Below are 21,742 nucleotides of genomic sequence, written 5' to 3'. Positions count from 1 at the left end.
ACTGGCGGACGGGGCCAGGGCGTTTCTACAGTGGGCATGATGGGGGATGGGGGATGGGGAAGACAGAGGACAGATGGGGGATGATATAAGGGGCCATATACATGCATACAACTTTGGAGGCGCATTGGGAACATCTACAGTAGAGCACTTGGGAATTATACTTTTTTCTTCGTATTTGTCGCGCCAAACCCGAACCCTAACCGTAGTTATACCTTGGCGCCAGGCATCAACTTGCGGCACAGCCCAGGTCACAAAGACCATGCAGTGCAGCAACGCACGGAGCGCATTGGAGCTCGTGAGGCTGACAGGCCACCTGTTATCGTTATCGGCCAGGCGTCCTAAACCCCTTTTGCCAGTTGCTGAGCCTGAGGGGAAAAGGCAGCTGCAGCAAAAAGGGAGGAGAGCACAAATCTGGGAGCCATCTGACAAGATTGCCCTCGAGACACAAGGGATATTTGTATTGCTCGAGTTTCTTGATCACAAAACGATCGACTCGGTCCAAAGATATTTTGATTCTCCAAGAAGACGAATTGGACCCTTCCCCCCCCCTCAAGCCTGGCGCAACCCTGCCAAGCAAGCCCGCTGCGCAATTCCAAGAAAGCCAAACCAGGAGCCGTTCCGCTTTCTCTCGTCCCAGAGCTTCCCGACCGAGAGTGAGAGAGAGACGCGCGGAAACGACCGCCCGCTTGTTCCATTGATCGGCTCGACCACCACCGCACCGACGACGACAACGACGACATTGATACATTGGTCTCCATTCTCTTCCAGTCTCAAAACGGGGCGGTAATTCTGATAGCTAGCAAGCTTTCTACGAAGACCCAATCAGCAACCGAGTAAACCAATCGCGAATTTCACTCTCGGACCAATCTAGGCCTCCCCTCCTCCCCATTTACACTACACTACACTACCCACCCACCGCCTCCGGAGCAACGAAGGCAAAGCGGTCGAATTTCTTTTGCTTCCACAGAAGAAGACCAACAACAGTCTCTCACGGCCGACGAACCACCGATCCACATAATATTCTACAAATACTACGTAGCATAGACAGACAAACCGAAACACCCCCCCCCCCCCCCAAAAAAAAAATGTCAACCACATCAGGCCTAACGCGCCGGAGAGGCGGCCCCCCCGCCGGAGCCGGTGCCACGGGCGGCGCATCCACCCCGACAGAAGACAGCGGCCGCAACTCGTCGGGCGGCGGCGGCGGCCCAGAAACTTCCTACGAATCGGGGGAGAACGGTCACCGGATTGCGTTTGACCCCCGCGACATCTCGGAGAGCGCCGAGAGGTCGAAGCAGCCCAAGTTGACGCTGATGGAGGAGGTGTTGCTGCTTGGGTTGAAGGATAAGCAGGTATGTTTTCCCCCTCCCCCCCAATAACAAAGCAGTGGTGGTGGGTGGTTGACTGATTTGTCGTCGGGTGTGGTAGGGTTACCTCTCCTTCTGGAACGACAACATCTCGTACGCCCTCCGCGGCTGCATCGTCCTCGAGCTTGCCTTTCGCGGGAGGATCTCGATGCAAAAGAACCCTTCGAGGAGGAACCTCCCGCTGCCGGACAGGGTGATTGAGGTGGTGGATGACACGTTGACGGGGGAGGTGCTGCTGGACGAGGCGCTCAAGATGATGAAGAGCAGTGAGAAGATGAGCGTGAGCAGTTGGATTGACCTCATGTCTGGTAAATTTTACATCCCCCGTTCTTTCTTTCTCCCTTTTTGTCACGAATACTAACAATGACCGCCACAAAAAGGCGAAACATGGAACCTAATGAAAATCGGCTATCAACTCAAACAAGTCCGCGAGCGGCTCGCCAAGGGCCTCGTGGATAAGGGCATCCTCCGCACCGAAAAGCGCAACTTTTTGCTGTTTGACATGGCGACCCACCCCGTCGTGGACGGGGGCGCCAAGGAGGAGATCCGCAGGCGGGTGCGCAACGTGTTGACGCAGCGGACGGTGGTGCTGAACAATTCGCAGTGGCTGCCGGAGGGGCTGGAATTTAGGTACTTGAGGACGGTGGCGATGGTGTGCGCGGCGTACGCGGCGAACGTGCTGGAGAACGCGCTGAGCACGCTGGGGCACGAGGCGAGGGAGAAGGCGTTTAACCAGACGGATGAGCTGCTGGCCGAGTACAGCCAGTGGCCGTTTGGGAGGGGGGCGGTGAGGAATGATATTGGGGAGAATCTGCCGGGGGTTATTACGGAGGTGAGTACACTTGGGGTGAGGGGGGAGATTGGGGGATGATATGCTGACAGGGGTTACAATAGGAAGTAAACAAGGCAAAGGACAAGGAGCTGCAGCTCGAGGTTGTGGCGGCTTGTTTGTGCGTTTTTACGAGGTTGGATTCGCTGCTTTAGTTTGTTGGTTTGGTGGGAGGCTTGGGCTGTGAGAACAACGACAACAGCATCCAGCATTCGACATGTGGAAGTTCAACACGCAGCGATGCGGTCGACGATGTCGGTTACCAAAGCTGGACCGCTGGGGCTGGGTAGAAATCTGGAATCTGGAAACGGGCAGGGAAGCAAGGGGGGACAGGCTACAAAAACATTGGGTCTGAATGGGGGATGGAGATATTCAGCTGGGGAAGAGGGGGTGGAGGGTGACAAATTACCATGTCAAACGATACGTAATGTAAGGGGTGGTGGAACGGTAGGTGGCAGACAGACAGACAACAAGCAGAAAAGGGGCAGGCAGGAAAGCGCTTTTTTATTTTTTTATTTATTTTAGAATTCTGTTTGTTTGGTTTGGACTGCTGCCGTGGGCTATACCACCTTTTTATTTTTTTTTCTTTACTTTAAAGTTTAGGTTTTTGTATGTTTTTTTTATACTATTGAATGCTGCTCTTTTTTTTTCTGGCTTGTTGTTTGCAATGCGCTGGAAAAACAAGACGGGAAATGAAACTTGTCTGGCTGGGTGGAGGCTGGTAGGTAAGGTAGGTTGGTAGGTTGTAGTTGGCTTTGGTAGGGAGCAAAAATTGGAGTTTTTCATGTTTGTTTGTTTTGTTCCAAAGGTTGTCATGATATGTATGGTCTGTCTGTCTGTTTAGTTTCTTTTTAATTAACGTTTTTCCAAAAACCAAAAAAAAAAAAAAAAAAAAAAAAAGACTTGACCTGGACATTGACTGGGGAATTCCAAAGGAGAGTTACATCATTCTTTTCCTTTTTGCCTGCCTACACGCCTGTTTCCGAGGATATATATCAACAACGCCAGCCGACCGGACAAGTGTGTTTTTCTCGCTCCCCTTTCCACTTTTCACCTCCTTCCCCTTCACCTATACCCATGTTTGATGCCACTCAAACAATGCAAGCAAAAAAGCCCAAACAGCGGAACAGGACAGAGAAGAACCAAAAAGAGCATATATACATAAGCAACCCCTAGACGCCCAAACCAAAAACAAAAACAGCCGAATTTCCCCCCAAGAAAAAACACTCAAACCCGCTTGTTTTGATCCCTGCTGCTGCACCCCAACATCGCCCAGCCCTGCAGAACCCCTCCTACTTCCCCTCAAACCCCGGCCTCCCCCCCTTCTTCTTAGTCTGCACCCCCTTCCCCTTCTTCCCCTTCCCCTTTCCCCTCCTATTCGCCATCTTCTCATCTTTCCTCTTCTGCAAATTCTCCTCCCTCTTCTTCTGCCTGTCATGAATGCTCTTCTGCACCCCCTCCTTCCTCTCCTTCCACTCCTTCTCGCTCTTCTTCTTTCCCTTCTCCTTCCGCTTGATCGCCTTCTTGAGCAGCGCCTCATTGTCAATCACCTTCTCCCCCTCCGCCCTCTTCCTCGCCGCCAGCCAAGCCTCCTGCTCAATCACCTGCTTCTGCTTCTCCTCCGGCAAGTTGGCGATCCTCTTCTTCTGGTTCTCCAGCTTCAAAAGCGCAGTCTTCGGGTCCGAGGGGCCCTTCTTCTTGGCGGAGCCGGGTGTCTTTTCATAAGCGGCGTCGTGAGAGAGCTGAGTGCCGTCCGAGAAGCGAAGGCGGCCAAAGGCAAAGTTTGTCTCGACATTGTCGTCTTCTTGGAGGAACGAGGACAGCGCGGGCGAGTCCCGGGCTGTGGCGAGGGCAGCTTCCCTCTTCTTTTCCTCCTCAATCTTGGCCTGCTTGCGCATCTCGTTCTTGCGCTCCTTACGCTTGAGCGCGAGTTTTCTCCGCGCTTCGAGGAGGTCTTCCTTGTTCTTGATCGCATTTCCTTCCGAGTCGGCCGCCTTGCGCGCGATCTTCAGGCTGAGGAGCTTGGCATTGAGCTTCTCCTTAAGTTTCGCAATGTTTTCCGGGTTAGCTGGAGTTTTGAGACCCTTCGGCCTTTCGGACGGTGGAACGGCCGAGGAGATGGAAGTCGTGCTGCTAGCGGCTAAAGAGTCGGTTCTGGCGGCGTCGGACGCCGGGGTATCTCTCGTGGTTTCTGACGTGTTGTCGTCCTCCTTTGTGACCAGACCAGAAACATCAATAGGAACCATTTCGTCATCCTCGCCATCGCTGTCGGGGGCTTCGGTAGATTCCCGAACAGCGGGCTCCTCATCCCTCTTGGTAACAGCCTTGCTTGGTGCAGCCGCTTCCATCTTTAACCTCTTGGCCTCCTCCTTCTTTTGCTTCTTCGCAGACTTCTTGGATTCCTTCGTGGCCGCATCTTTGCTAGGGGTTTGCCCGACGGCTGGCTCCTCGGCGACGACCTTTTGCTTCTTGACAGGCGACTCGTCCTCTTCCTCCTTGGCGGCGGGTGTATCCTTTCTCTTCAACCCCTCGAGCGGCTTCTCTTTCTCGATACCCTCAATCTCAAAGTCGTCGTCCTCGTCGTTGGAGTTGTGGCTATCGTCCTCATCCTCGAGCTCCTTCAGCTTGCGCTTGTTGCGCGCCTTCTCCTCCATGAGATCCTTGGCGTTCCGGTGACGTTCACTGTCGGGGTCCAACTTGTTGCGCTTGGCGGCCCGGGCTTCCTCCTTGGTCTGCTTCTTCTTCTTCCACTGATCCTGTTGCGCGGGAGAAGACGCAGGTCAGCTCGGCTCAGGGCAGGAAATAAATCAAGACAAGAAAGGGAGGCCACGTACACTGGTATCCTCCCCATAGTACAGTGTTCCGGGGATGAGCGACAACAAGCTGTTGAAGGCCTGGGAGTTGCCGCGGAGACGCTCCTAGAGAGACAAAGAGATGGGGGTTAGAGATAGATTCGCGGGCTTGGCCCCAACTGGTCCGTGGTAGGTGCTTTGCGTACCTGCAATTCTTCGTCCGCCATCTTTTTTGCGCTGTTGATTTATTGACAGTGACAGTGGCGATAGCTCGGGGAGAGTCGCGGTCAGGAAATCCCAGCAGATGAATTGTCTGGGGGAGGGGCAGTCGTTGTTGCAAGGCGGCTCGTGGGAAAAATGGGTGAAGTGGGCAGTCTGGGGAGATTTTTATCGCCGTTGATTTTTTTGGGTCAATGTGGAGCTCCCGTCCCTTCCCCCACATTTCGTGCAGATGTTCTGCCGGGCGGTGAATATTGGCGTCTTGGCATTGGGTGAGAGCCTCATCTCACGCCTCAACTCTTCCATCTCACAAGTCACAATGGGACTGAAGAATATTTTTTCGATGTTTTCTTTGATATTCACCTATCTCTTACATTTTGACCACACTCCCCTGCTGCCTCTCTAAGACCACACCTCAAGAAAAAACCAAAAACTAAAACTATATGAACGCCATACATGTGTATGCTGATGCTGACTACAAACGCCCTTTTACCCATAGTCTTTAACCTTGTTTAAAAAATACTTTACTTCGTGCCCTTCTACGCCTGGCCATGTTTTGTTCCGATGTCATGACAACCCTAGCCTTACTTTCTTGTCCCGACCCAAAACCCAGCCCCCCCCCCCTTCAAAATAAAAAATGGGAGAGCCAAACCCCCAAACGCCAGCGCTGTGCACAGATAGCTTCATAGCTCGTACAGTTCAGGTGTACTTGAACCGCGACAAATCCAAACCGCTGTTGGAAACATTGGAATACTTGGTACCCTCCTCCTCATCCTGCTCGAGCTCCCCATCACTAGAGGGCAAAATCAAATCTTCGCTGCCAACAGGCTGGCTCAGGGCCTCAATCTCGGCCAAATCAGCACGAGGCAGAGGAATCGAGGCGGGGTTGACCGAAAGCGAGCTCGATCTCTTGGAATACGTGGAGAGCCTGGTGGGTTGGAGGACCGAAGAAGAGACGACCCGGGGCTTCCCGCGCTGCAAAGCCTGGAAACCCAAACGCTGGAGAGGCGTCAAAATAGGGGTCTGAGAGCTGCTGGAGGTGCTGCTCTTCGAGCTGGAAGGTGTGTTCATCATGTTGCAAGACCGGTTCATGAGGCCCGAGGGCTTGCTCATGGAACTAGAGGGTGTGCTCATGACAGTGGAAGGCGTACCCACGATGCTAGAAGGCGTGTCCATGGATGTGGAAAGCATGCTGGGCGCGGGCGAAGGCAAGCCGTGAACGATGCGGGTGCCGGTCACAATCTCTTGGTTGCAGATGCTGCGGAAAGCCTCCTCGACCGAATCGTCCGACCGAATATAGTCGGCTCCCTCGGTAGATGTGAAAAACCTGCTCTTCACAGGGGTGTTGTTGTCTGTCAAAGTGGGAAGGTCGTCATCACACAAGCGCGCTTTCTTGGGGGGCCTCGTAGTCGATGTCGACGGGGTGCCGTCCTGAAAGATGTCGACAACCGGGCCAGTGGTCCTGCGGCGGTTCGATGAGGTCTCGTACGTCGCCAGGAGGTTCGAGACAGGCTCGCTTCTCCGACGGCGTTCTCCGCCCAGGGCAGCCTCGAGATTGACATACCGGCGAGATGAGCGGGTCGCCTCCTCCACGCCCGCAATGTATGGGCGCGGAAGAGGAAAGACGATTGGACGAGGGGAGTTGCTGGGCGAATTGTTCTGGCTGTTGTTGGTGAAACAATTGGCGTCCATCTCGCCCAAGGGAATCCGCTTGTGCTTCGCAAAGTACTCGTTGATTGGTTTGCCGGGCGGCTTGCCAGGATTTCTCGTCGGCACGGTGACCGGAGCCATGGTCTGACTGATCCTTCTCTTACCAGGGGACGGCGGCGAGGTGCGAGAGGACGACGGGAGGACGATCCGCTTCTTGGTGATGGGATTGACGTCTCCGGCGGCAATGGCCCGGGCCAATTCAGTCTCGACCGGAGCACCGATGAAGGGCATCTCATCGACCTTGAGAGCGGGTCCGGGCTCGGTGAAGAACACGATGTCTTTCTTCTTGGGGCAAAAGACTCTCTGATGCAAAAAGGTGAGTTCGGCCTGCTTGAACTCTTCCAAGTAGTTCTCGGGAACCCTGTGCTTGCCCTCGAACTTGAGCATCTGAATGATGCGCTCAGGTGTCTTGTGCTTGCGGATCAGTCGGTAAGCTGTCTTCAGGCCGATGTTGTTAACAGCGCCCAGATAGTCACAGCCGCTGAGAATGGCCATGTGCCGGAACTCGGCATCCGTCCAACCGGTCAAGGAGATCTCGCGGACCAAACAAAAGTCTTTTCTCTGAATCTCAACACACTGACCGTGCTGATCCATCTTGGTCAACAGGCGCTTCGCACCAAACACCAGCATATCTGAATCCTCAGAGACAATGCCGCTGATGACACCCTCACGCTCCAGGTAGACAAGCTGGGCATCAGCTTCGTAGGGGGCGACAAGGTACGGGACACCGGCTTTCTTGAGTTCTTCGATGAGATGACGAGCCATTTCCGGGGTGACGTCGATGGCCTTTTGAAGCTCGAGGTGGGCTTTCGAGGGTTTGCCGGCTTTCAAGAGCTCGAGGCCAGTCTTTAGACTCTGCTCACGACGCTGCTCACGCGAAGACTCAGTCTTGGCCTTGCTGGGAAGAAAGTCGCCGTCAAAGACCAAATAGGGAGTGACACCATAATACTTGAACATCCTGACTCGGTGCATGGCGAAGTCGACATATCTCATGACAATGTTAGCGATCCTGGCAGGCAGTGAAAGGGAAAATGAACGACTTACTTGCGAGTGGGCTTGCCCTGGGCTAGTTCAATGGCACAGGCAATGGCACCGCGATGGAGCCAGCCGTAGCCATCGACACCAAAGGTCTCGCCGGCATACTTCTTGAGCTCGGTGGTGCGGTGGATGGACTTGAGGAGCGGGAAAAGGCCTTGGATACCCATGGTGGAGAGATCGGCCGAGGCGGTTTGAGAACAGTGGCCGAAGATGTCGAGATTGTTTCCGTGATGTGAAGGAAACAGGTGGGTTGTTTTACAATCTCTTGTCCATGAAGAATTGCTGTTGAAGGGTTGATCTCGAGTCGAGACTGTTGGTGGTGATAAAAAGAGTCGAGATCAAGAAAGACGCGCTTCCTCGTTCAGTTGCAGCAGGTGCAGCAGAAAAAGCAGAAAAACCCGTGGGTTGCCGAGGGCGGTGACGCGTGCTGTAGCCCTATTGCTGAAGTTGAACAATATCGAAAGGCGATGTTGAATAGAAAACGGAGCCCTTGGAGAAGTCAAACAACAGTCGCTGGATTTCCAACAATGCTCGGGTACTGGCTGATCAATGGGATGCTCCTTCCAGGACCTCGCTGGCGCTGCAAATTAAACTATTAACGGGGGAAGGCGCGACGCGTCGGTTGAGCAGGGACGTTGCTCCCCGCGACGGTCCACACGCCTGTCACTTTAATGCGGGGTCTGTTGGGCCTTCTGGAAGCCTGGGGGTCTGTCCAATTGCGTCACTAGCATTGGCTATTCACGGGCATCGCAGGAGAATATTATTCACTGGCAGACAATAGTTGGGTGGTCCATTGTGTGCTCTCGTCTGGGGAGCAACAATCCAATGTTTACTCCGTGATGTTGCTCTTAATACGGATAGCTTTTTTGACTTTGCGCCCCCTCTTCCCACATCAAGGAGCGATGCGACCCTCCAGCATCCACGACCAGGGTTAGGGGTCCTGCAGCCACTTAAACCTTATCGCGGACAGCCCCACCAATATCTATTCCGCCCCATCATAAAAATTCCCTGACACTTGCACCTCTCAACGACAGCAGTAAACACAATCACACAGCAACGCCTCACACAGCAACGCCTCACACAGCAACGCCTCACACAGCAATCATTCAAAATGGCCAAGACATTTGAAAAGGAGAGAAAGCGCATCGCGAAGAAGAAGGGCGGCAAGATTGAGGCTCTTCACGCCAACAGCAGAAACGCCAAGCGACTTCACACAGCCGTCATTCGTGATGACCGTCTGAAGGCTCTTGCTGCTGCCCGCAAGAAGCAAGACAAGCCCCTAATTCGCCGTACTCGCTTCTTCTTGGAGGCCGCACGCGAGAATGAGCTGAAGCCTCTTGATGAAGCTGCCGTCCAGGCCAAGATCCTAGAGTTTGTTGGGCAACACAACGAGGAATATGAGGAGATCAAAAAGACACGCCGTGCCGGACGCCCACCCAGCACAAGAGAGGATCTGCTGAAGATGGCCATTGAGGCTCTTGAGACGGAGCACAAGAATGGTTTCTGTAAGCCGAACCTTATTACCATGACCGCCTGACTTTTTGACTCAAATGAGCCGAGCTGACCTGTTCCACAGACCTGCCCGATCTCTCTTCGGAGAAGAACCTCGAGATGCTTGAGCGCTGGGACGGGTCCAACTGGGCCTTCCTCACAAACGTGACCTGGGTCAAAATCTCCGCCGATGGCACGACTAAACCGTCAAGCTTCCCTCCCCAAGGTCTATGAAGCATGCCGTGCGGCAGAGAGTAAGTTTGTCATCTTGGCCCACCTCGACCACATAGGCCGCATCCATGACACAGCCTTCAACCACCCGGACCGGCTGCACTTGCTCCATCCTTTCGTGTCGGCTCGGAGAATGCTGTCTAAGACAACTCCGAAGGCACACTCTCGTCGGATTATGACCAAATCGGCGACGGCGGATAGTGTGGTTCAGATATGCTGTGTCTGTCTCTGTTGTCTCTCGCCATCTCCTTCCCAGCAGTCCCCAGCCAACAATTCGTCCTCGATCTATCTCGAGAAAACTTCCCGGTCCTGTCCTATCTTGAATATGCAACCCGCCAGAGCTTCCATGTTCCGGAAACGAAACATGGCCTGCCCATTTACTCCGCACTTCAAAGCCACCACGCAGACGCACGCACGCACGCAAGCAAGCAAGCAAGCAAGCTGCAACGCACGAAAGGCACGTTGGAGTAAGCCACGCCACGCCATGCCAACAACGCCCTGCATGGCATGCTTTCGAAACGCGGCCAATGTGCAAAGAATCTGTAGCCTACCGCTCGAACAGCTGGGGCCGGCCTTGTGTAAAGTGGTTTTGTGAAGCACTCGCGGGTAGCAGATCTTACCCGTCTCCGTCGCTCCGGGAGGGGAAGAAGTGGGTGTCTGCCTGCCAAATGGTTAGCTGCTGCGGTACAACCCACCATTTTTCCATGACCGTCAGCACGACGAAACTGCCCGGTACTGTGGTGTTCTCACCTGCGGTGGGGCACAAGACGAACGACTTGTGGGCCGTCTCCTGCTCTGGTTTCCGGAACGGCAATTGGATGTGGGAGCGGGGGTAGCGAGGGTGACACACGCGCGGCTGCTTGCCGCCGGGACCCAACGGGAGAGCTTTTGGTAGGAGAGGGGGGAAGTAGCAGAATTATTAATCGAAGTCATGAATATGAGACCAACCGGGTACTGGGGCAAGAACTTTTTGGCTTTCTTGTTTTTACGCTTGTCTTTGACTGCCTGCTGCTGCTGCCTCACCTCGGGACTGAGGAAAGATGTTTGTCTTATGACTAAAGTGCAGTGGAAGTGTCTTGTTTCTTCTTTTTTTCTCTCCGCTGCGGAGTGATGTGATGATGTTTTTGAGAGGATATGTGTGTATCACATGGAAGAATGGGTAACCTCCTTGTGTTCTGTCCTTGTCTCTCTCTCTCTCTTCCCCTCTCTCTCTCTTTGCTTTTTTTTTGTAGGATCTAGCGGCATATGCCATTACCCTTTTTTGCTTGAACCCGATTCCCGAACGATAGTGATGACCTATTACTTCCGACCCCCTTGGGGGATTACACATCTTTTCTCTCTGCTGCCACAGAAGGATGTATCGTCTGGGCATGATTGGAACATTAGGCCGGGTATGCCACCTACCTACCTTGATTGTTTACCCTGCATTCTTTGGCCGATTTTGTGTAATAGCAGATTTTTTCCCTCTCGAACAGCACACAGGGTTGATGAGAGATAGATTGAAAGGGCGGTGCTGTTTGGTGGAGATTTGATCATGATACAAGAGGTGCAGGTGTGAGAGATGACAAGGATGAGGCTAGGGTGCGGGTACCCGTGAATGTTCGCCCCTCAAGGCGAGACCTAGGTGGTGGTGATGAGGGGGAAGGGGGGAACATGGGAGGGGTACCCTTCGATCTTCGGGATTGGGGGGAGGATGGGATGATGGAAGGATTTTCCGCCGGGAGGAAGGTGGTGTAGCTGTTGTACACACTGCTGCTGGGATGGGGATCGGATGATGGGTGGTTGCGTTGCTTGGGTTTGAGGTACCTCCAGGTGGTGAAGGAGGTTATTTATATACAGCATTATAAAAGGGGAGGGAGGGGAAAGGGTATATAAATAAGGGGGGGGGGTGATCGACGTAGGGTTTGGGATGGATGGCTGTTTTGTGTTTTGTTATCCTTACGTTTTACTTAGGCTACATCATAACCGGCTTCACGATTGGTACTCAGTCAGATCATAGAACCGATCTACTTTACTTTTTTTCACCTTTTAAAGATACCTACCTACCTTACTTACCTACCCATACCCCACGTTGGGGGGCGGGCGAGGATTTGACGGTACACCATAGACGGATATTCACCATTTCATATCGGGTTGTTGTCGATCAGTTCGGTCATCGACTCTTTGCTGCTCATCATCGGCGAGTGAGCAGCCGATCTTCGTCTTACAGTCGCTCTGTTCTGTATCACGAGACTCAGGGACGGGGACAGGTTTTACGCTGGCGGGCTGGATACCTACCTTACCTGACCTGACCTGATTTACCTTGTCAAGAAATCATCCTTGTTATATCCTATCATCACCGAGCCAAGCCGGTATCTCTCTTGTTCAAGGTATGTCCGTCGTCTCTTTCGACGCCCTCCCTTGGTAGTATCACTAACTCACACACCCTAGACTAGAAAGCGGAGATGTGCACTTACACAACCCACGTCCGGGTCTGCGGGTCCTGCCGCTGCGAGGATACAGTCCTTATCTCGGAAAAGCTCTGCCCGGTCGCCCAAAAAGCGAACGGCATCTTTGGGGCGTGTTTGGAAGGGGTGCTGAGCGAAAGGGATGCGACGAGGCATTGGTGCTGGCAGTGCAAGGAGAGTGTGATTCCCAGTCCGCCGCCGGGGTATGCCCAGTTGCAGCAGCAGATGCAGTATGGCTATCAGGGGAGATATGGGAGCGGGAGCGGGCACAGGAGGAGAGGGAGTGTGGTGCCTACTAGTAGCGGTGGCGGTCAGAGGCCGAGGGCATGGAGCTGATTTTCTTTCATATCATAAATGCTGGTTTTTTTTTTTTTTTTTTTTGGTTGTTGTTTTTGTGGTGTTTCCACCAGGCTGAAGGAGGCAAGATAAAATATCCAGCTGGCCTGGACAGGGATAAGCAAAGGCGTTGATGGATTACACAAACGGGATACCAAAGAGGAGATTATAAGCAACGGCGTTTTGATGTTTAGGTATTGAATTTTTTTGATTCTCCAGAAATTGACAGAACCTTTCCAAATATTCTGAGCTCCAATTGCTTGCTCAAGCATGTTCTCGATCCCACCTTATCTCTTATCAATGACGTATAACTTCCCTGATTGGACAACGGATCCCAGCCCAGGTCCATGCTCCCTTTGACTTTTCTGTTTTTTTTTTTTGCCCTCCAGAACTCACCATCCATGTTCCATCCCACTTCGAAAAAGCACGGGTCACCCAGCGCTGCCAGCTCCCTCCCCAGCTTGAGAACTCAAGAAGAGCTTGAGCTTATCCAATTCCTTATCCTACCCGTGTAAACCTAAATTTTCCCAACCCATCCCACCTCGACTTTTTTTCCCCTTCCCATCGACAACCTCGCCTTTGTTTTTTTCTTCTCACCCCCAAAACCTTCCAACAAAATGATGTCCCTCCGTGCCATCGCCCGCGCGGCCCCCAGAGTCCTCGCTCGCCCCTCCACCCTCAGACCCGCCGTCGTCAGAACCGCTGCCGCCACCGCTGCACGCCCCTCTTTCGCCATCACACAAAAGGCTTCGGCCGCCTTTTCCACATCCGCCTTGAGACGGGCGCCCGCCGGTGAGGTGGACGAGGAGCTCGCCGCCAAGCTGAGCTCGGAGCTCGAGTTTGAGACTTCTGTCAAGGAGGGCGAGACGCTGCCGGCGAGCATCAAGGATTTCTTGGAGAATGGCCAGTTTGAGCTCAAGGACGTGCCCGGTCAGCAGGATGTGTTTTTGACGAGGAACTTTGGGAATGAAAAGTATGCCTCTCTTTACTGTCAAAACTTGTGAGCGCCAAAGCTAATTACTGAGTTTTGCTAAAAGGATCACGGTCTCCTTCTCCATCGCCGACCTCTCCTCGTTCCAAGAGCAAAACTTTGAGGACGACGCCCTCGCCGATGAAGAGTTTGAGGAAATGAACAACTCCCGCGAGAACGGCAAGTCTGGTGCTGCTGATTTGGCTGAGGAGGCGGAGGAGGAGGATATGGAGGGTGGTGCTGATACTGATGCCATGCCCTGCCGGCTGAACATTGTCGTTGAGAAGCCCGGCAAGGGCGCGCTCAATGTTGAGGCGATTGCTCAGGATGGCACCGTTGTTGTTGAGAATGTCTACTATTACAAGGACGCCAAGCTTGCACACAGCAGCAGCCCTGATGCGGTGCATGCTGCGCAGGATGCCTACCCTGGCCCTGCGTTTGGGAGCCTGGATGAGGACCTTCAGATCTTGCTGGAGAGGTATCTGGAGGAGAGGGGCATCACGCCTGCGCTGGCGCTGTTTGTGCCGGATTACATGGATATGAAGGAGCAGAAGGAGTATTTGGCTTGGTTGGAGAATGTGAGGGGATTTGTTGAGGCTTGAAAGATTTGAGAGTCTCGAGTTAAATGATGAGGTTATGATTGGATTGGGGTGGGGCGGGGTCATTTTGAGGTTTCTAGGAAGGGTGGAAAAGGAGGCCTGTGGATGTGATGACATGTAATTATATGAAAGTAAACTAACTCTACTTGAATGAATTGTAAGATATGGATTTGGGAAGGACATTCTTTTGGTTCACAGATATGAGAGCAAAGAATATTGAGTTGAGTTGTTTGATGTGAGCTGGGGATGGTGGTGTTTGACTTACACACCCCTGTTTGGCTTAGTCATATCACTCACCTAGTTTGGTTGGGTTGGGTATGGTCCGATTTGCTCGGTCTCAATCAGGGGGTGGGTGAGCGAGCTGAACCTCTGGGGAAGGGGCCTGGCCACCACCCACCCCCAGCTGCTGCTTGGAATTTGTGATTCAATTTTGTTTTTTTGTTTTTTTTCAGCTTGTCTTGTCATCCATCACCTTTTGCTTTTCTCTTCAAGTATCGTTTTCTTTTCATTCTTTTTTTTAGAGCACCGTTAACGTTAGTTTGACAAACGGCAGCCTTTATTAGTGGGTGAAAATGAGCGGCAACACCCTCACCCGCAACACTGGGGTGGCGGCTGACGAAGACGGCGACGTTGTTTTCAGCAACAATGACAATGGGAGGATCGATAGTGGGTCGAGCAGTTCGAGCGATGGGCTGAGAAAGGGGGGCAAATCCGGTGTTGAGGTTCGGCACCTGGACGATGATGATGACAACAGCAACGAAGAGGCTCAACTTTTACACTCTGACAGCGAGGATGACGGGTTGGAACTAGACGAGCTGACGAGCCCGGATTCTGATGTCGAGAACCGACCCTTCAGGAAGTCAAAGTCGCGGCAGCAAGGGAGGAAAAGACACCGGTATTGCGACTGGCTTTGGGGTGGTCCTGCGCCTTCTAAAACGCAGAGGATTGAACCGAGGGCGTGGCTGCTGCCGAGACTTCAGGCGGGGTTGGTGGATGTTCTTGACTGTCTCTTCCCCCAGAAGTGGCAGAAGGGGATGTTGTTAGTGGGGTTTGGGATCGTGTGGATGTTGACTGTTGTCGTGCCGGTGGTGTTAACCAAAGGAAAGGTGGTGGCCGATGGGCAAGAAGTGAAGCATCTCGGTTGTGTGAGCTCGCTTTGGGGGGGGAATGCAGAGTGTGGGTTGGACGGGCGACTGTGTGAACCGTTTGGGAATACGAGTGTGGCTTTTCGGTGTCCGGCGGATTGTGCGGGCGTGAAGCTGCTCAATCCACGGTGGGTGGGGAATCAGCAGATCAACTACCGGGCTTATGTCATTGGGGGAGGGGAGGGGGTTTATAGGGGTGATTCGTTTGTTTGTCAGGCTGGGGTTCATGCCGGGGTGGTGACGGATAAGAAGGGGGGGTGCGGGAGGGTGAAGTTGAAGGGGGAGTATTACCGGTTTGAGAATAGCACTCAGAATGGGGTGGAGAGTGTACAGTTTGGGAGTTATTTTCCTATGAGTTATGAGGTTGAGAAAGTGGAGGGGTGTGGGAGGGGGGATGCGAGGTGGGGCCAGTTGATTGTAAGTGTTGGGTTGAGTTTGTTGCTTGGGGCGGGGACACGAAGTGGGAAGGTGATGTTCTTCGGGGGATTTACGGGGGTCTTTCTACATGTTGGTTTGGTGAGTGATCCGCCTGATATTCAGGTGATGAGCGGGAGGTTAGTACAGGAGTTGGTCGGGATTATGGTTGGGAGGTTGTTGCCGGCGGTGTTTGTTATGGTGGTTGTGTACTGGGCGATAGGGAGGAGAACGTTGAAGGACGTGGATGAGGGGGCGAATTGGGAGAAAACGTTGCTGTGGATGGGAGGCTTGTGGTTGGGGGGATTGACGAATAATACTTTCGAGGCGTGGATTCCGATTTCGAGGCTGGAGGGACATGATCTGAGGCAGCAGCCTGGGGCGGTGGTGGCACTGGTGGTTGTTGTGGGGGTGCTGATTGCCCTGGGGACGTTGCAGGCGTGGCACTTTTGGCAAGAGGGGAGGTTGCCGAAGTTTTTGGCGTTTTATGCGGGGGCGATAGCGGTGATTGCGACTTTGGTGGTGATGCCGGGGTTGGAGCTGAGGCTTCACCATTATGTTCTTGCTTTGCTCCTACTACCGGGGACGGCGATGCAGACGAGGCCGAGCTTGCTGTTTCAGGGGCTGTTGGTTGGGTTGTTTATCAACGGGGTAGCAAGATGGGGCTTCGATTCGGTGTTGCAGACATATGATTCCATCAGGGGAGATGGGCAGTATGGGAGTTTGGTGCCGGACGTGGTGGCACCGTTCATTGAGACGTTGGAGATGGGAGTGAAGCAGGAGACGATCCACTTCAAGTGGTCGGCGTTGGACGATGTTGCAAGACTGAGAGAGAAGATTGAGGGCATCAGTGTGCTGGTGAATGATGTGGAGCGATTTAGAGGGTGGTTTACAGAGACAAAGCTGGAGGATATGGTGTTTTCTTGGCCAAGGTTCAGAAAGGCTGATGAATACTTCAGATTCTCTTTTGTCGGGGAAGGAGGGAATACATTGGATTGGACCGAGGCGGGGACATGGTTTGCGAACGGGACCTGGAGCAAGGGCGTGGGTTTCTACAAGATCTAGATTTCTCATATGTACCTAGCTAGAATTATCATTATTTGCGTTGTCCTCGAACCTTTACTCTCAACCTCTGTCTCCGAATTTCATCACAATAAATAGCATAAATCCCACACAAAATCCAGACTTTTATGTGGGTATATTTGTGCCCGAAAAACGCACAAGCGATCTCCCCTCCCAATGCACTGCCCCCGAATAAACTGGCCCACAACAAGCAAAGCTCGAGGTATGATTTACAATATAATGTGGGGTTGACCTGCTTTTGAGTGCTAATTATTTTGTGGTGAGGGTGTCCCGCTGCTGCCCTTGATGGGCCAAGAGTCCCCCGCATCGCCGCCTACCTACCTGAGCCGTGTTCTCAGCCCAACCATCGAACTTCCCCTTCCCGCAAGTAGGTAACTTTACTCTGCCTTGACCCCAATGGCTGAGACCATCGGTCTTGCTGGCAGTCTTGCCGGCTTGGTAACGGCGGGTTTGGCAGTCTGCAAAGGTCTAACGGAATATTACAAGACCTATAAAAGTGCTGAGAAGGATATCCAATTGCTTTGTGAGGAGGTCGACAATCTCACCCGAATTCTTCAGGTAGGTACTTACCCTGGGCGACACAGAGCGTTCTCGCTAACTAGTATGATAGAACCTTGACGCTGCTATCAAAGATGGTGGCAGTAGGCTAGAGGTGGAGGCCCCGGCCGAGGGGCCAGTTAAGGCTTGTCGTGATAGGATCACGGCGCTCGAGGAGGAGCTCAAGCATGTCACCGGTTCCGACAACGGGCGCAATCCACCGGTGGACAACATCAAGTTATTCACCAGATTTAAGCGGACACTGTATCCGTTCAAGGAAAAAACCTTGAAGGACTTGCGCGATAATGTATCGAAAGCCAACGAGATTCTTCACCAAGCTGCAACCTCCATTTTGATGTGCGTCACCTCAGTTCTGTGATGCTCCTCAGCCACGCTAATATGGAACAGACGCCAGAACAATAAGATTTTGGATACAATGAACCAATTCTACGAGAAAGAGGATTCCAAGGAGATACTGCGTTGGCTTGATCCACCTAATCCGTCCCAGAGACAATTTATTGCCTCGTCCAAACGCAGGGACAACACGGGTGCCTGGTTCGTCGATAACAACGAAAACGAATTTTGGACCTGGAAGGAATCGTTACGCTCCGTGCTCTGGATACAAGGCAGAGGTAAGTGAAGAAGTTACCGACAGGAGGAGCGGTCTATATGCAAATTAAACGGGGGCCAGCTGACCTAGGATTTTCTTTCAGCGGGGTGTGGGAAGACTGTTCTCTGGCATGTAGCTAATAATTTACTGGCGGTAGGTGTAACCATAGCCACTGACAACTCTCCAGCTCCACGATAATCAACCACCTCATTGATCACTGCCAACATCAGGCGACTTCAGGGATCGCCTACTTTTACTTTGACTTTACGGACGCCTCGACATCTCAAGATCACCACACACTCGTCCGGTCGCTCATTGTGCAACTATCGGCGCAAATGCAAAATCGTTCGGTAATACAACCCCTCAAAACACTATACAAGCGACACCGGAATGGAACAACGCAGCCGACGGTGGAAGAGCTCTGCCAAACACTCCGTAACATCATCGAGCTTTTCTCGCCGTGTTATCTTGTTATCGATGCCGTAGACGAAAGCAAAGAGAAGGTGGAGTTTCTCAAACTCCTCAACATCATGGTCGGCCAATGGAAGCTGCCTCAACTCCGTGTTCTGCTTACGAGTCGAACCGAGCTCGGTGTGGAGATTCCGAAACGCGACTGGGATAGCCGCACCATATCTATTGAAAGCGGTGTCGGCGAGGACGTCAAACATCATGTCCTGGCAACACTGTCAGATGAAAATGGGATGTTCAGCGATTGGAATTCGCCCGAAAGAGACAAGATTGCGGAATCCCTTATTGAAGCATCGCACGGAAAGTGAGTCTGCTGCCAGCCCAAAAAAAAAAAAAAAAAAAAAAAAAAGCATCTTTCATAGCTGATCATTGTTGCCTGCCTCAGCTTCAGATGGGTTGCTTGCCAGCTTCAGGTCCTGTGGGGGTGTCATACCATCCAAGAACTAGATGAAGCTCTCAAGTCCTTACCCGCCACGCTCGAAGAGATCTACGAAAGGGAGCTCTTGACAGTCGAAGAGAGGAGGAGTCAAGGGTTTCGCCATATTTTGCAATGGTTGTGTTACTCAAAGCGGCCGCTGAAGCTCGAAGAAATGGCCGAAGTGTTTGCGATTGACCAAGGGACGAATTCGCGGCCGCACTACGATCCCCGACGACGGTTAGTAAATGCAACGAGATTCATTCACAAGCATAGCAATCTGGTCTCGGTGGTGCTGGTCAAGTCAAAAGGCGAGCCGCACAAAGAACTGCGGCTAGCCCACTTGTCCGTCCGAGACTACCTTACAGGGAGCAAGATTGTCGGTTCGCCGGCGAAGATTTTTCATATAACGAAACTATCAGCACACCAGAGCATAGCGGAAGCGTGTATTGTCTACCTTCAACAAATCGACACCCCAGAGGATTCCCCAAAGACCTACCCGCTTGCCCGATATGCTGCGCAGTTCTGGTCCTATCATGTCCATGTTACAACCACCGCTGCAACCACCGCCGCTGCGACTGATCAGTCATCTGGCACGCTGATAATTATGTCGCTGTTGATCATTGAACTTATCACTCAGGTCCTGAGAGTCTTTGGTCTGTCTCCCACCATCTCCCAACACCTTCTGGGGGAAAATGATGTGCACATCAACCTAAACTGTCTTTGCGTGGAGCTTCTCACCACCCCTCAAAAGTACATCAGGTATTTTGATCCAGACACGCCGTGGATTCACAATCCCGATATCTCCCGGTCCGTCGAGTCGCTACCATCGGCTCTGTACTACGCTGCCCACGCCGGCCTGGCTGATTCAGTCAGACAGCTACTCGCCCAAGGGCTAGATGTTGATGCTGTAGGCGGCCGGTACGGGACAGCTCTGCAGGCAGCAGCCTGCAAAGGACATCGGGATGTCATCAAGATGTTGCTTGCTAAAGGAGCCCAGGTAAACCAGTATGCGGGTGATTACGGCTACGCACTGCAAGGGGCATGCTGCTACGGCCATGAAGAGTGCGCGACACTGCTTATTGACCACGGAGCGGATGTTGATGCTCGAGGCGGAGAGCATCACACGGCGCTGCACGCAGCAGCGTTCAATGGATACGAGAAAGTTGTGAAGCTGCTGGCCGAGCGAGGTGCCACGATAGACGTTACCGACTCACCCAACGGCCGTACCGCCTTGATCGATGCAGCAAGAGAAGGGCAAACAACCGTCGTAGAGCGCCTTCTCCAACTTGGGGCAAACAGTCTGATTCGCGATACGGGCGGCTGGACGGCGCTAGATGAAGCGGCGCCTGCGGGTTTTGACGCCATCGTCCGCATCCTCATCGAACACAACCCTTCCATTCTAACGTCACGGGACCCGAGCGACTATTCAGCGCTGGACCATACCGCAGGACAGCATCACGTGTCGACTGTCCGGTTGCTCTTAGAGATGGGCATTGACGTGAACTCAAAGACCAACGAGGGACGCACAGCCCTTTTCAAAGCGGTAAAATCAGGAAACAGAGCCGTCGTTGACCTGCTTATTCAGCACGGCGCCGTCGTGTCTTTGACGGACAGAGGGGGGTGGTCCGCCTTGCACATAGCTGTGCACCATGGACAGGTGGAGGCAGGGGAGGCCTTGCTGCAGGCCGGGGCTCCGATCCATGGCGGCCCGGACGGCTGGACGCCATTACACATTTCCATACTGAGGAAACGAACCTGCTTTGTCAAGATGCTGCTTGAGAGCGGCGCCGACGCCCAGGCCAAGACGGTCAACGGCGTGTCAGTCATGGACTGCGTTGATCTCCATCACGAGTACCTAGCGGAGCCCGAAAAGGGGAGGCTCAAGATCGACAACATGTGGCTGACCAGGACGGGGCTCCGTAGTGCGGCGAGTCGTGGAAGGGATGCCCATATCAGGGAGCTGCTCGACCGCGGCGCTGACATCGATGCGAGAGATGAAGGCGGCTTCACTGCTCTCATGTGGGCTATAGATGGCGGTCACTTGTCAACTGTGCGTCTCTTGGTCGAGAACGGCGCGGATGTGGACGCGCGGAGCGATCAAGAGGGCAACACTGCTCTCATATTGGCTGCGATGCAAGTAAGCCCGTCATCGGTTATGCATCTTTTGGTGGAGCATGGGGCGGATGTCAACGTGCGGAACAATGACGGCGAGAGTGCAATGGGCTATCTTGACAAACACAAGCATGCCGATTGTGTAAAATTACTCTGCGAATATGGTTACAGAGAGGAAGAACCCCCGCGGGAGATGCCAGTCCTTGATCCCAGTCAGGAGGTCCTCCAAAACATCCGGAAGTTGCTGGAGGAAAGCATAAATCGTGTTAGATAGAGTTCACCTCTAGGGAGGACAGTGGCTGAGAATGATGGATCATGCAGCCCAAGCGGAAAAAGGTCCAATGCATTTCACTCTTGAGGAGATGAGTTTATGAGCGACAAGGCGTGGGGGATGACCCTATCACCCTCACCACAAAATAGTTGACACACACAAGTAGGTTTACCCATATCATATTGTAAATTATGCTTTCAAAGAATGGTCGTTATGATTTTGAAGATAGCGAATAGGCCTTTGAAGACAGCCGATAGGCCTTTAAAGAGAGTTAATGGGCCTTTCTAGTTAAAAGGCTTATGACCTAATGTGTCTTTTGAGGTATGGGATATAATATAATATAGGTTAACTTACTTTTGCTGGTCATTTTGTGGGGCAGAGTGTCTACATAATAGTTGACCGAATCTCGATCCTGTCGACCTCATCTAGGGGCTTTGACCAGCCTGAGTGAAGGTTTACATTGTCATCCTTTTTCTCTGTTCTGTAGTTCCTCTCCATCTCGTACCATAGCATTACGTTCTTCTCCTTAGTATTCAAATGGGAGCAGAATCAAGCCAGAAACATGACCGTTGCGAACTTGCATCCATGGTAATATAAGATGACTTGATATGGGTGGTTAGGGGTCAACAGAGACTGTCTCTGATGCCAAGACCAG

General features: G+C 52.7%; 8 protein-coding genes across 8 annotated transcripts; 6 read left to right on the top strand and 2 right to left on the bottom strand.

Moving 5' to 3' along the window:
- Positions 1–1,085: 1,085 nt before the first annotated feature.
- VPS74 (Vacuolar protein sorting-associated protein 74) lies at positions 1,086–3,647 on the top strand (the record flags this gene model as incomplete). Its single annotated transcript, XM_062891273.1, has 4 exons — positions 1,086–1,352; positions 1,429–1,675; positions 1,748–2,199; positions 2,262–3,647. The coding sequence occupies 4 exons, from the start codon at positions 1,086–1,088 to the stop codon at positions 2,349–2,351; spliced, it is 1,056 nt and encodes a 351-aa protein (XP_062742602.1). The 3' UTR covers positions 2,352–3,647.
- QC762_508580 (uncharacterized protein) lies at positions 3,101–5,378 on the bottom strand. Its single transcript, XM_062891272.1, has 3 exons — positions 5,195–5,378; positions 5,031–5,114; positions 3,101–4,952 (listed from the first exon to the last, which is right to left on the bottom strand). Exons 1-3 carry the CDS (start codon positions 5,213–5,215, stop codon positions 3,489–3,491), a joined length of 1,569 nt encoding a protein of 522 aa, XP_062742601.1. The 5' UTR covers positions 5,216–5,378; the 3' UTR covers positions 3,101–3,488.
- Positions 5,379–5,540: 162 nt separating this feature from the next.
- On the bottom strand, positions 5,541–8,677 carry EXO1 (Rad2 nuclease). Its single transcript, XM_062891271.1, has 2 exons — positions 7,962–8,677; positions 5,541–7,905 (listed from the first exon to the last, which is right to left on the bottom strand). Exons 1-2 carry the CDS (start codon positions 8,120–8,122, stop codon positions 5,907–5,909), a joined length of 2,160 nt encoding a protein of 719 aa, XP_062742600.1. The 5' UTR covers positions 8,123–8,677; the 3' UTR covers positions 5,541–5,906.
- Positions 8,678–9,066: 389 nt separating this feature from the next.
- Positions 9,067–9,680, top strand: TMA16 (translation machinery-associated protein 16; the record flags this gene model as incomplete). The annotated part of the gene is made up of 2 exons (XM_062891270.1): positions 9,067–9,460; positions 9,532–9,680. 2 exons carry the CDS (start codon positions 9,067–9,069, stop codon positions 9,678–9,680), a joined length of 543 nt encoding a protein of 180 aa, XP_062742599.1.
- Positions 9,681–12,121: 2,441 nt separating this feature from the next.
- On the top strand, positions 12,122–12,460 carry QC762_508555 (uncharacterized protein; the record flags this gene model as incomplete). Its single annotated transcript, XM_062891269.1, has 1 exon — positions 12,122–12,460. The coding sequence occupies one exon, from the start codon at positions 12,122–12,124 to the stop codon at positions 12,458–12,460; it is 339 nt and encodes a 112-aa protein (XP_062742598.1).
- A 383-nt stretch (positions 12,461–12,843) lies between these two features.
- On the top strand, positions 12,844–14,179 carry MAM33 (Mitochondrial acidic protein mam33). The gene is made up of 2 exons (XM_062891268.1): positions 12,844–13,433; positions 13,498–14,179. The coding sequence occupies exons 1-2, from the start codon at positions 13,078–13,080 to the stop codon at positions 14,030–14,032; spliced, it is 891 nt and encodes a 296-aa protein (XP_062742597.1). The 5' UTR covers positions 12,844–13,077; the 3' UTR covers positions 14,033–14,179.
- A 422-nt stretch (positions 14,180–14,601) lies between these two features.
- Positions 14,602–16,653, top strand: QC762_508540 (uncharacterized protein; the record flags this gene model as incomplete). Its single annotated transcript, XM_062891267.1, has 1 exon — positions 14,602–16,653. One exon carries the CDS (start codon positions 14,602–14,604, stop codon positions 16,651–16,653), a length of 2,052 nt encoding a protein of 683 aa, XP_062742596.1.
- A 187-nt stretch (positions 16,654–16,840) lies between these two features.
- QC762_508530 (uncharacterized protein) lies at positions 16,841–21,415 on the top strand. Its single transcript, XM_062891266.1, has 7 exons — positions 16,841–16,873; positions 16,932–17,229; positions 17,282–17,565; positions 17,617–17,840; positions 17,922–17,946; positions 18,006–18,590; positions 18,672–21,415. The coding sequence occupies exons 2-7, from the start codon at positions 17,068–17,070 to the stop codon at positions 21,088–21,090; spliced, it is 3,699 nt and encodes a 1,232-aa protein (XP_062742595.1). The 5' UTR covers positions 16,841–16,873; positions 16,932–17,067; the 3' UTR covers positions 21,091–21,415.
- Positions 21,416–21,742: the final 327 nt, after the last annotated feature.

Source organism: Podospora pseudocomata, chromosome 5 (assembly GCF_035222375.1).
Source record: "Podospora pseudocomata strain CBS 415.72m chromosome 5, whole genome shotgun sequence".
Classification (NCBI taxonomy): domain Eukaryota; kingdom Fungi; phylum Ascomycota; class Sordariomycetes; order Sordariales; family Podosporaceae; genus Podospora; species Podospora pseudocomata.
Note: the sequence above shows the minus strand (reverse complement) of the source record. Positions and strands in the feature narration are given on the sequence as shown.